Below are 12,935 nucleotides of genomic sequence, written 5' to 3'. Positions count from 1 at the left end.
AGAATCATAATAATAATTAAAACATCTACGATAATTTGAAACTTGATACGATTTAAATTGCGCTTTATAACTAGATTTTGAGTACCCTTTTGAGTCAAGCCTTCTGCAGGATATTACAAAATTCTGACTGTTAATATTCAAGTATAGAAGTGGCTACAAAAAGTGACTTGATAAGTGAAGAAGAAGGAAATAAGTAAAGAGAAACTACAAAATGATTTCTTTGTCTTTGTCTGGGAAATTTTCGCTTTAGCTGTTTGCTTTCACTTTGTCCTCACGAAAATTTGATGCGGCTTTCTCTCTCTCCCTCTCTGTCTCTCTTTATCTTTGCCTTTGTCTTGCCGGCCAACTTTACGCATTAATTCTGTTAATAAATTTAATGTCTGCATATGTTTCGACATGCCAAAAAGTTCAACAACTATTTGTACAGACACACACACACACACGCACACACGCACTCTCGCTTGGTAATTAAAAATTTAATTGCACTGTCAATATGTGAGCCGTCAAGTTTTTACTGTACCGCAAGTTACAAATTGCACAAAAAGCTGCATTTGCAATGCAAATTACTTACTTGAGCAGTTTATCAATTTTACAGACATACTTTCGGTGCCAGGGCTGTGGCTAAAAGGGGGCGTGTTCACACATTGTTCAGGCTTTGTAAGCCCTTAATGCCCTGCCGTCCAATCCATTGGCATTGACTGCGGCTTCCGCCTGCCATTGGCAGTTGCCATCAATTTGCGCTGTCAATGCAAAAGCCGCTTGACGTGTTTATAACTGGGCACACACGCACACAAGCTCATATATATATATAGACAGACACACACACACACTCGATGCACACCTGTAAATTCCTTTGCACTTTTATTCACCGCTTAAGCATGTGAACTTTATTGGCTGCGTGCTGGCATCCTTGTTCTTAAGGTAGTGAAAGGTATTCATATAAATGCAAACTAGCCGCAATAAATGCATATTTTACTATGCTCAGCAGCAGCAGCAGCAGCAGCAGCAGCAGCAGCAGGAGCAGCAGTAGCAGCAGCAGCAGTAGCAGGAGCAGGAGGTGCAGCAGCAGCACGAGGTGCAGCAGGAGCTAACCTTTCGCTCTCTTTATGGGCAAAGGAATTGCAAATTGTTTTCAAGTTTTCAATTGCCTGCCTCAGCTTAAAGTTATTTGCTCATAAAGCGATGACGAAAGCTATCCTAATTCATTGTTACCCTATGCTATAATTAGCTTTATTGGCATACAAATTTTAAACAAAGGGCTTTAATTCAATTAAGCCTACATCCCAATTTAATGTAATTAATTCAGTGACTTTTCGCTTGAGGAGTGGTAGTGGTAGTAACTTTTTCGAGTGGTTTTTATGTATATTCTAAGACAATTGAGTATCTCATAGACTCAATATAGCATCATTCATATTTGATATATAGTATATAGAGACCCATACTAAAAAGACTGACTTGTATACTCTATATATATACCATTATATTTATATATACCATGTATATTTATATACCATTCTATGTATTAGGAAACAATGATCTATGCATCAATTGCCAATGTCGTTATGAACCAACAATGAGAGCATAAACTATATAAGACGTAGGCTCATATGGATATAATATAACATTCATCAGATTTCCTATATAACTTGTCTTTAGTCTAGATGTGAAGAATTGCTCTAGAAGCATAGATTGGCAGACAGACTTACGTAAATATATACATATATGTAGTTCACAAACCTCAATAAAGATTATGTATACTGTTTACATACATTTCTACTAAATAAATATATCCTGAATATAATTATAAATTGACATTATAATTGTTAAGCTAACGACAATAAACAGCATATAAATTGGTATTTCCGGAAAACTTCCTTATTTAGGCATGTACGATAGTTGGTTTTGTTTTGGTCTGCTGGACCACGCTTAGCTTACGCAGCGTTCGAATTGATAGTGCTCAATTTTTTCTTATCTCTTAAGTAAACCGTTTGAATAACCTACTCATATTTTTGTTGTTGTTCGAAATAGAGCAAAACTTTTTCATCGGGAAGAGAATAAAATTAATATCTTTAGTAGTATTTATAATATAGTGTGTTAAACACAGTGCAAAAAAAAAACATGCTGTTTGAATTATTAGTGGTTTGAGCTCGTAGCCCCCAAATAATACAAGATTATATTTGTTATATATTTTTGAAAATATTCACTTATATATTCATGTATACATGTGTTACAAACTTGTATATATATTTATATACACTGTTTTCCTTTCTATTTCCATTCCATTTCATGCATACAGAGTATGCCTCAGTCAAGTACACTCAACGAAAGGCAAACAGATTTCCAAAGTTTGTCACTTGCATATAAATTAGTCAAGCAAATGCTATTTAAATCTGTGTAAATCCTATAACAATAAATATTAAATGAGGCAACAACCCAAGGCAAGGCAAGGCAAGACTCTGCCAGGCCAGGCCAGGCAACAAGATGTTGCCACGTCCGAGTTGAATTATGTTTGATTAACTGGTTGCACTTGCTACTTAGTTACAAGCACTTGACCAGATTATGTAAGCAGTCCAGCGTCTTTGCTTCGCTCAGTTCAGCTCGAGTTCGATTTGGGCAGTGTGGCAAGCAAATATTTGCGGCAATCGTCGAGCGAGTGCCGCTGCAAGTCGCACTCATGGCCAAAAGGCTTGCAGCACATGCGGCACTCCAGCTGGGGCGAGCTGCAACCGGAAAGGCAGAAGCCATTACAAATGGTCAATAGGAAAAGTTTTCTTATATTCAGCGCCACGCACCCATCGATAAAAGTCAGCGGCGCCAGCTGCTTGGCCGAGCTTTGCTTATTCATTTCCCCATGCGGCGGCTTGCTGTCAGGGGCGGGGCACGAAGTGGGCTGCTGTTGCCAGTTGATTGAGCCAATTGTGTCCTTCAAAGTTGGCCGGCTCATTTGCTTAAGCCTTAGATTTGGCTTATCCGCCAGGCGCAACGAACGTCTCGACTCAGCCAGCGCCTCATCCGGCTCCGTTGGCCAGCTGCGCCAGCTGCTGCAGCCATCTCTGCTCAGGCTATCCACACGCTCCATCAATTGGCAGCAGCTCCAGTTCTCGATGGCGCGACGCACCACAATCGGCACTGAGTGTCCGGCAATCCTGAAGTAGGTTGGCTAATTAGATTCCAGATGGGCTGAAAGATAACGCGCCGCCGCTCTATACATACCACCCATCGTAATCGTAATCAGCGGGTTTTCTCTTCCTACGAGCACACTTTAGAGATTTACTGCCCAAAGGCTCCTTCGGTCGCTGATACAGAGGCAGATTGCTATATCGCCGACGTGTCGCTGTAAATTCCATATAAATATTAATTTATACATACAGTTATCAATCATCAAGTGGCTCACCCTCATATTGTGCATAGAACATTTCGCGTTTCTTATTGTATCGATTGGAGAGGAGCCGGTTGAACATTTTCCATGGGCCTGCGTCCAATTGTGAATGCGTTGCGTAATCAACTTTGTTTCTACTTTAAAGCTCTCTCTCTCTCGAATGGAAGACCGCAACAGCAGCAACGAATGAAACGACGAAAGACGACGATAGCGATAAGAAAATAAACAGTTGCTAAACGTTGACTCACAATCAGGCTTTTGCGACAAGTCATCGCTGCAGTCCACTCTGATAATTGTTTATAGGCAATTTCGTTTATATATGCACAGCATGAGCGTGTGCAGATAGGAGAACTTTGGACTCGTGAGTGTAGAGCGTTCGTGAAATATTTGATTGACAGCCGAGCATGACAAACTCTAAACATTTTCCTCACGCTCAGGAAGGGAGAGAGGGAGAGGGAGAGAAACAAAATATTTCCCTCATGCTCATGATTTTGTTTATTTATATTTATTTATTATTTACTTATTTATTCTTTTGTAAGCCGAACTGAGTTGAATTCCTGTAGAGAATTTAGAATTTGAAGCAATTGCTATGATATTGTAGGTATTTTGCATGGAAAATATTTATTTCTTGCTCATTTAATCAGTGATCAATATGTTTGAATGCATTTCTATGTGATTCTCATATCATCTAGGCAGTTGAGTTCCTAACTAAAAGTCAGTTAATACACATATTTTGGTCACTTCTCTCTGATTGTCTTTGACAATGATTTCTCTATTTCACTTACAGGAGCGCTTTAAAGCTTCTGTTTATCCATCTCCCTCTTGCGTTTTCTTGCTCGCTCTACCGTTTACATCTTCCATTATTCTGCTACTGTTTGATCTTATTCTGCTTAAATTGTTCATCTATAATCTTAATTTCTTCTACTGCTCTATCAACAATTAGTCTCGTGCATATTGCCTTCTATGCGATTCTCATGGTTAGTACTCAACTTTGTTTCCTCTGTCAATGCTTTTTACTCACGTTTATATCAATATTTCGGCTTGACTACTTTACACTTGAAGTGTTCTTTGTGTCCATTTCACTTCTATGATTTTTTTTTCCACTTTTTCGCTTATCTATTAAACTTTATATTTTACTATTTCTGTTGATATCTTAACCCCTTTGAAAGTGAATGGTTTTGTGAACATATATGTAACGGGCAGAAATAGGCGTGTCATATCCCATAAACTATATATTCTTGATAAAAGTGAGGAACTAAGCAAAAATGATAAAATAATGATAAGAATATATCATCTTCAGGGTTGAAAATATTCGAGCGATTCCCACATCTCACTTCAAACATAAGCCCCCTCTGCGATTTTCAGCATGGAATGCTAGTCTCCTCAATGCTTGTTTGTTTTTTGATCATATATCATTGTGCAAACGTAATCAAACACAGCTATGAGGAGAGGTATCGCGCTCAAGTGCTCTCCAGCTGAAGCACTCTTATTGCGAAGAGCATGACAAACTAGTGGCTTGGATAGAAGTGCATATGAGCACTCAATTATGATGGGCATTTAGTGCTCGCTAGGCAGCATATTATAGTGCTGATAAGGCCCGAACGGCAAACGAACCATTTGGCACAATCAAAATTATAAACTAATGTTGAGTGAGACGAGCGCTGGCCACATCAAATCGCAAAGTTTGGAAGCCGAGCACGTAGGAAAACTATATGCGAGTGACCACAGCCACGCACCTGAGTGGGCCGAAAGTTGGACAACAGTAAATGCGCATGCAGGCATCTGTGTGAGTGTGTGTGTGTGTGTGTGTGTGTGTGTGTGTGTGTGTGTGTGTGTGTGTAGCTGAAAATGAGACACGTAATTGGCTATTAACGCTCGCCTCTGCACAAAGCGCAATGGCTAATTGCAGTTGTTGTTGTCGTTTTTGCGAAAATTGCGTGGCGTTAATTGAATTAAAAGTGCGAAAACTGAAATTACATTAACGAAAAAAATTGACAATAGAGGAGACAAAAATTATATATGTATGCATATGTATCAGCTAGCTAAACAAACATTAATGTAAATTTAATTGAATTTGCATATTAGCTGGGAGTTTGCAGCCAGTCAAATTTAAATGGCAAAGCTGATTTAATTGTGCAGCGGCGGTGGTGCTGGTGGTGCTGGGTGGCAGAACACCATATAAATATAATCCCAATAAAATGCATTTTTCATGTCAAACGCCTGAGCTGCTGGAATAACCTGAATGCACGCACAGGACTTTACGGAATTGCACGCAAACAAAGTGCTGCACAAGCAACGCACACACATACATACACCGAGTGGGGCTCTGAGCTGGGGGCGTGGCATTTGGCATACCAAATTGAATGGCTACAATCGTTGGCTGGCTGGGGCTCGCTGCAGCTGCACTTGCATTATGTAATAAGAGCGCAACGAACAAAAAACAAAATAACATTTGTGCTGTGGTCGAGCTAAGCTAATAGCCAAGTCAAACAGCACAAAGAGCGCCAAGCTATTTGGCAAAGGGCATAACAACAACAACAACAACAGAGGCAGCAGCAGTCACAGCAGAGGTGCATAGAGAAGGGGGCGTGGCAGCGAGGCAGAGTGCATCAAATGCTATTGCCGCAAATCAGCTTATGCTTATGCATTTGTCTAAGCAAGTGGACTCCAGCTGGCGCCAAATTCAATTTGTTGTCTTAAAGCGCTAAACCGCAAAATGACGGGCTAACGCAATAAAATGCAACAAAGGATTATCTTTCCACTGAGGCCGCTGGCCAACAACACACGCCCACGCCCCCCTCAAAAAACTTACTAGAACTTGCCGGGCGTGGACGGTGGCTCTTGGAGCTGTGTGGCCTCAGACACAATGTTAAAGTAAAAGTCAGCAAAAGTTACCCATTGCATGCTGATAGCGAGCGGGTCACAACTTTCGAGAAGTAACATAAAGCAGGAGAGAAGTGAGGATAAAAATGATGCGTAGCTACAAGGCGAAGAGTATATGCCCTGCATTTAGAAATGATGGACTTCAATTGAGAATATACTAATGTGCTATATGGTTGAAGATGTTGAAGAATAATAAAAAAAAAAAAAAATTTTTTTCTTCAATTCTAGTAAGCTTTTATAGTCAATATTGTTGGTGAATGTTGAGTAGTATGTATAAACTTAAATTATATATTTATTTTATATTATTTCTATATCTATCTATCCATCTATCTACCTGCATTTATATTATTATTTTTTTGAATATTATTTTTATTTATGAATATTATTATTTTTATATTACATTATTATACATATATTTACATTACACACCTCACTTCCTATCAACAGTATCCTCAACAAGAGTATCCACAATTATTTTCAATTTGAAGTCAAAGTTTTGCATTTGTAAAGCTCACGCCATTAAATCGCGGAGTGGTTCAATTAATTAAAAGTCAGGCAAATGCTTATATAACAGCACGAGCTGTAAGAGAGCAATAAGTACACGTCTCTAAAGCTCGTCAATATATATGTAAATATATGTATAAATATCTGCAGTACAGTAAAAACATCTAGCTTGCGTCCAATGGCCGCTAATGGAACTGACTTGCAAGCTCAAGCTGAACGAAACTCAGACGTTAAAAAATTAACAATTTGGCTTACAATTTCTATTCAATAATAATGAGATAAATAATTATTTAAAAAGTAAAGATACAATATATATGACATTTTGTCATTTGTCATCATATGTATGTATATATATTTGTCTTCAAAGCTTTCTCTTATTCACAATGAGCTTGAGCAGTGACAGTTGCTTGCTACCTGGTCTTCGTCCATTGGCAATCGAAATTACTCAGTGTAAAGGGACTAACTACCTACCTCGCTCTCACTCAGCAAGAGGCAAGGCTAAGTTCAGCAACAGCTATCTTTAGCTCACTCTCTCTCACGGAATGAGTGATGGACAGCATTTAGCTAAGTCGCAAACCTATTCGGATCATAGATTTGCAACAACCTATGCAAGATCTCTCTCTCTCTCCTTCTGTCTCACACACTAATTCGACTGCAACTGTAGGTGGATATCATAAGAGTAGCAGAATTAGCTATTATAGCAATAATAATAAAATATATTATATAAATAGTATTATTATGCTTTTAATACTTAAGTCATAAGTATTTAAAGTATTGTCACGCTTAAGTTATAGGCATTTAAAAAATTGTATTGATAAAGCCTAATTGATTATTTATATTTACTTAAAGATATATTTACTTGCCTTCCTTCTCTCTCTCACCCACTGTGTTAAATAGACAAGCAACCCAGCTCAACACTCGATCACATTAAATCCACTCATGCTTAAGCTGTTTGTTATTAAATATGTTTGCTTTTATGTTTAATAGACGCACAAGTTTGGGATGTACTTTGTTTATGGCCCTGTTCCAAGAAGGTCGCCAAGGCAGCGCACAAAAGTAGGCAACACAGAGGCAACAACAAACCGGCGGCATTGTCAACGCCAGCCATTGTTGTCCTCGTCTGTTGGGCTTTGGGCTGACGCCAACGCACTTAGACGCACCTTCACACACACGCACACACACACAAGCGATAGCATTTCTTGACTCATTAACAGGCCGCAACTCGCAGCAGCAATTGCTGTAAATGCTCAGCAGCAGCAGAGATTACTTTGCCGGATTCCCGGCAGCAACACGCTCACGTTTAGCTACGTTCAGTTCGCTTCAGTTCAGTAGGTGACACCAATGTGCGCGTAGGTGCCCGACGCACAACGTCTGGCCTATTTGCAACCGTGCCGCGTCGCGTCGCCCACTGAAGACAGAGTGCACTTGACGCCATTGCTCCAGATTTATCAGCGCGCATGTGTGCATGTGAGTGTGCGGACTTGTACATGTGTGCAGGTGACCATATGTGTGTGATTTGTGTTTGTGTGGATAGGTGCATACAAGTTAAAGCCAACGATACTCTAGGGCATGGGCGTGCCATTAGCACGGCGCACGGTGAGCAGGAATTTACAGTGAGAGCAAAAATTTGAAAAATATAAAAAATTATATTTAATTACAAGTGTTTATATGTATTTTTTTATGCAAATTTAATTTTGTCTTTTTGGTATATTTATATAAAAAATATGTTTACATTTTTTTTATAATAAACATTACAAATAATAATAGATACAAATAATTTCAGGCAGTTCCTTAGATTTTTATGTTTGTAAAATTTTTCTTATGCAAGCTAATTTTTTTTTTTACATTTTTTTTAGTACATCTAGAGCTTGTTTAAAAGTTTTCAACAACAGCTTGCAGACTGTTGTCATATATATTTTTGCCAGTCATATCTGCGAACTGTCCCATTGTGCATTTGCTTTGCATTTGATGATATAAAAAGTTGCTCCATGTAAGTTGAAACTGTGCGCATATCGCTCAACTCTGATACATTTGCTTCGCAAGGGGGCGCCCTTAGAGCCGCGCCCCCCAGCGCTCGCTCTTGCCGCAGCTTTAGACAAATTTCTTGGAAAGTTCGAACCGCCGCCCTGCCACTGCGAACTTCATACAAATCCGCAAGCTGGCAACTTTTTTTTTTTTTACACGTAATTATGCAAAAGTTAAACGCCGCCAACGCCAACGCCAACGTCAACGCGTTCCGCCGTCTGGAAAATCATTCAGCACTTGAGCTGTCGCGTTAAATTATGCAAAAAAAATGGCAAAGAAAACGGAAAATAAGAATAGGGAAAATATAAAATGAAAAAGTAGGAGTAAAAAAAACAGAGCATTCATTAAGAAAGCGCATTGCATTTGGTCATTGTGTGGAGCGTTTACTGTACGTGTACTGCTCTGTGTGTGTGTGTGTGTGTGTGTGTGTGTGTGTGTGTGTGTGTGTGTGTGTGGCATTCCATGCAATACGATTTGCGACACGCTTAATTGTGGCTCAGAGAGTGTGGCATGTTGCCCACTTGATGCCAATTGGCTGGAAATTACGTTAATCCGTCGAGTGTGCTTACACTGGCTTACAAAATCACGTTCGCGAATCAACCGTGCTGCTTGCTGGCATTAATGCCAACAGCAATTCCCTGAAATTTACACTTAATGCGATTGTTGCGTGTGGCTTACTGAAAGAACAACAAAAGAAAATGCCTTGATCTTTGTTTGAGTGGATTCTGGGAATTGCTGGCATCCATTAAACTTCTATCGATATTTTATTTCAACACTTACAAATTGTGCTTAAGAAATCTGACAAAACTTTCAGTTTGCTTGAAAACTTGAGAGAATTGGTGGCTTGAGAATTGGTGTTAGTGGGAGAAAACATCAGCAATTCTTAATTGGTTTGCGTATATGTAGAGTAAAGTAATATTGACCTGAAGGCAATAAAATTTCCGTTTAATGGCCTCAATTATAAAACTCAACAAAAATATTTGTACTCATTTATTTATTTAAATTTAGAGCAATAAATAAATTAATATAAATTCTCAAAGTGTGATAGAGCAAAAAAAAAAATAATAATAATAAATAAATAAATAAAATAAAATTAAAATAAATAAAACAGTAATTCTTAAAAATGATTATCATATTGAACAAATTTCAAATGCACAAATACATAAGTTATTTATAGGTATATACTACTACTTCATAGATATACCTACTATAGATATATACTACTTTAATCTTATGTTATGTTATGTTCTGTAAAAATACAGTCAGTTATATATATCATAAGATAATTGTTTATTTGTGCTTTACACTTAAAAACCATTTAATATTGCTCCATCTCTCACCCACTCCGCTTGGCTTAATGCCCAGAAGGCCAACAGCAATTAGCCAAAACACAAACAATTCAATTTAAAAGTGTTCATTGCTTGAGAATAGGCGCCAATAATTGCTGTTGGGCTTGATTACTGGGAATGCGGAGACACACTATCATCAACTGCTCGTTACGCGCACTTTCCAAAATGGGCGGCACTTAAAGCGATGGGCGGGAACAGGACACTTAATTACATGCATTGGCCACTGTCGTCATGTCATGTTCTGCGCTGTCAACTGTCCGTTGTCCGGTGTCTGTTGTCTGTTGTCCGTTGTTCAGTGCTCAATAGCTGTTGTATTCCGTCAATTATGGCGTGTTCGACATGTTTGTGCGTGTGTGTGCCTGTATCCGTGGTCGAATCCGTGCCGTGGGCATCAATCAAATGGACATGTTACAATAATTTCATTTCACAACAAAAAATTAAATGCAGTCGCGTGCCTCACATATTTACATGACTATTAAATTAAAAAACATGAATGGACAGGACACGCACATTGCACACACACACACACACACATAGGCACATAAGCTACCATCGTTTAGTCAGCTCTGAATGGCTGGCCATAAAAATGGTCTACTGACATGCCACAATTTCGAAAAGTGTCTATGAATATGAATGTTTGCCAGAGCGAGTGCGAGTGCGGTTTAAGGTCGCTTTATTTGCTTTTAATTTACTGGAAAATAGGTGCGAGGATATACAGATAGATAGAGCGTGCAATTGTTTATTCGGTTATGAAACTCGTGTGATTAGCTAGATAAATCAAACAGTTAGCATTGAGCGATAAGCCAACAGTTTAAAGGTTTAGAAAAATTTAATATTCAGTTGATTGAATTTTGAAGAGTTTGTTCCAGCAGCTTGCCTTGGCTAATTATATTCGATTTTTAATAAATAGAACTTTAAGTTATATACCCATACGTTATAGAGCTTTCAGCTATATACCCATAGGTTATATGTCCCATAAACATACATATATACAAGATATAAGCATATATATTGTATATTTATGTGGGATCCCTAAAAGTTACACCGCGAAGTCGTTCGGAGTAAACGTAAGCCTAGAGCTAGATAGGCCGTTGATAGACATAAAAAAGAAGAGTCGTCAAGTAGAGAATTCGTATAGTGGAGTCGCATAGTTCGAAGTTGAAAAGTACGGGTTCAGCGAATAACGAACTAAAGTCATGAAATAGAAGGCAAAAAGAGATCACATGAAGTGCAAAGAGATACGAACGGTCGATCGCCTGAAAAGATCACGTTTTGGGTTCGATTAATTAAATAACTTAAGAGTAACTAAAATCAATCCTTATACTTTTATTTATTTATTTTTTTTATTTTTTTTTTTTTTTTTGTAAACTATTGTATTTGTAATTAACAGAAGATCGTCAAATGGACTCTTAATTTAATAAATAAATTTTCCTATATATGATATATGAGTCTTATAAGGTAGATTAACCTTGCTCATCATTGGGCTAGAGCTATAAATGGTAGTTCATATGGCTATAGTTTCTATGTTCCTCAGTGGATTTAAGGCAGCTCACATACCTCAAAAATCTTCATATTAGTAAACAACAACAAGACTTGCTTGCCCTTCTCACTAAGCTTTTATTACTCTAATTATTTTCACTCAATTGTTATACAAAACATTTTCTTAACAATTTCCCTACTTAATCTATATCATTTCCTTTAACGTTTTCAGTGCAGCGATTCGCTATGATGGCCACCTCACAGGATTATTTTGGCAATCCGTATGCGCTATTTCGCGGTCCGCCCCTTACCATGCGGCCGCGCAGTTCGCCGCTGGGCGTGGCTGGGCACACGCATGCCGCCTACGCGGCGCTCGATCTGCAGTCGCCGCACAAGCGTCACATCGAGTCGGATGTGCGGTCACAGCCGCCGCCGCCGCCGTTGCCGCCGCCGCCGCTGTCGCTGCCGCCGCTGCCAGCCGCATCGCCGAGGTAAGCCCGGGTCGAGTGTGCAGCCGGTAGAGCGCTAGAAGCGAGCACAGAATTGAAAGTATATCGAATCCTATATCGATCCAAAATGCATATCATCAGCAACACATCAACACTTCTTCTATGCTAAGTCTTCAATCAACACAAGCGCCTCAACCGACACCCAAATGAAAGCAAACCCAATTGAAATCAAGTTTGAGTTTTTGTTGTTTGTCAAATCAAGTTAAAGTAAATAGCCCTTAAATACTTACGGCCAACAAAAAAAAAAAAATAAAAACGTAAATTTAACGTAGAGTCATTTTAATCAAATTGCTAATCGTTTCTGTTGAGCCTTTACAAAAATTAAATTGGACTTTAAACCCATCAAAGAGAGAGATTTCCAATGAGAAAAACAATTGCCAGCAAGGAAAAGTGTTTGCTACGCTATTTAAGATAACTTAAGATAAGATATGATAAAACCTATAACTATTCAAATATAACCTAGCTCATAAAGCTGAATGTGTGCATATGCTAATCCCTGTAAGAAAAGACACCAAGATATAGATAATAGATCGTAAGCTATTGCAGAGCAGAAAAGAGCACTTGTACCGTTGAGAGAGATTTTTACTATACATAAGTACATTCAATAACAATATCTAGCAATATTATTAACCTAAGAAATAGTCGTCGATTTTGACTACTGAACTTTGCCCAGATCAGAGTATTAAATAGTCAGGCATTCATATAATTAATACAAATATCAGATATATATATACATACATATATACCTTAATGATATACTAAAGCCAATATTCTAACTACAAATCAATATATATATATTAATATATA

General features: G+C 38.4%; 2 protein-coding genes across 4 annotated transcripts in view; one reads left to right on the top strand and one right to left on the bottom strand.

The window, feature by feature from the left end:
- The window catches only part of LOC108659345 (sex determination protein fruitless), a 169,866-nt gene that overhangs the window by 21,138 nt on the left and 135,793 nt on the right, over window positions 1–12,935 (top strand). For all 3 annotated transcript variants that reach the window (XM_089265413.1, XM_089265411.1, XM_089265405.1), the window contains exon 2: window positions 11,852–12,110. In XM_089265413.1, coding sequence (XP_089121539.1) covers window positions 11,866–12,110 — 245 coding nt within the window. In that variant the 5' untranslated portion in view covers window positions 11,852–11,865. The remainder of the gene's footprint in view (window positions 1–11,851; window positions 12,111–12,935) is intronic.
- LOC108649198 (uncharacterized) lies at window positions 2,263–3,805 on the bottom strand. The gene is made up of 5 exons (XM_018098222.3): window positions 3,628–3,805; window positions 3,395–3,524; window positions 3,214–3,334; window positions 2,793–3,146; window positions 2,263–2,720 (listed from the first exon to the last, which is right to left on the bottom strand). Exons 2-5 carry the CDS (start codon window positions 3,459–3,461, stop codon window positions 2,594–2,596), a joined length of 669 nt encoding a protein of 222 aa, XP_017953711.1. The 5' UTR covers window positions 3,462–3,524; window positions 3,628–3,805; the 3' UTR covers window positions 2,263–2,593.

Source organism: Drosophila navojoa, chromosome 2 (genome assembly GCF_054131105.1).
Source record: "Drosophila navojoa isolate 15081-1374.11 chromosome 2, UAZ_NAV_1.0, whole genome shotgun sequence".
NCBI lineage: Eukaryota > Metazoa > Arthropoda > Insecta > Diptera > Drosophilidae > Drosophila > Drosophila navojoa.
The sequence above is the reverse complement of the archived record's forward strand: the minus strand, read 5'-3'. Positions and strand labels throughout refer to the sequence as shown.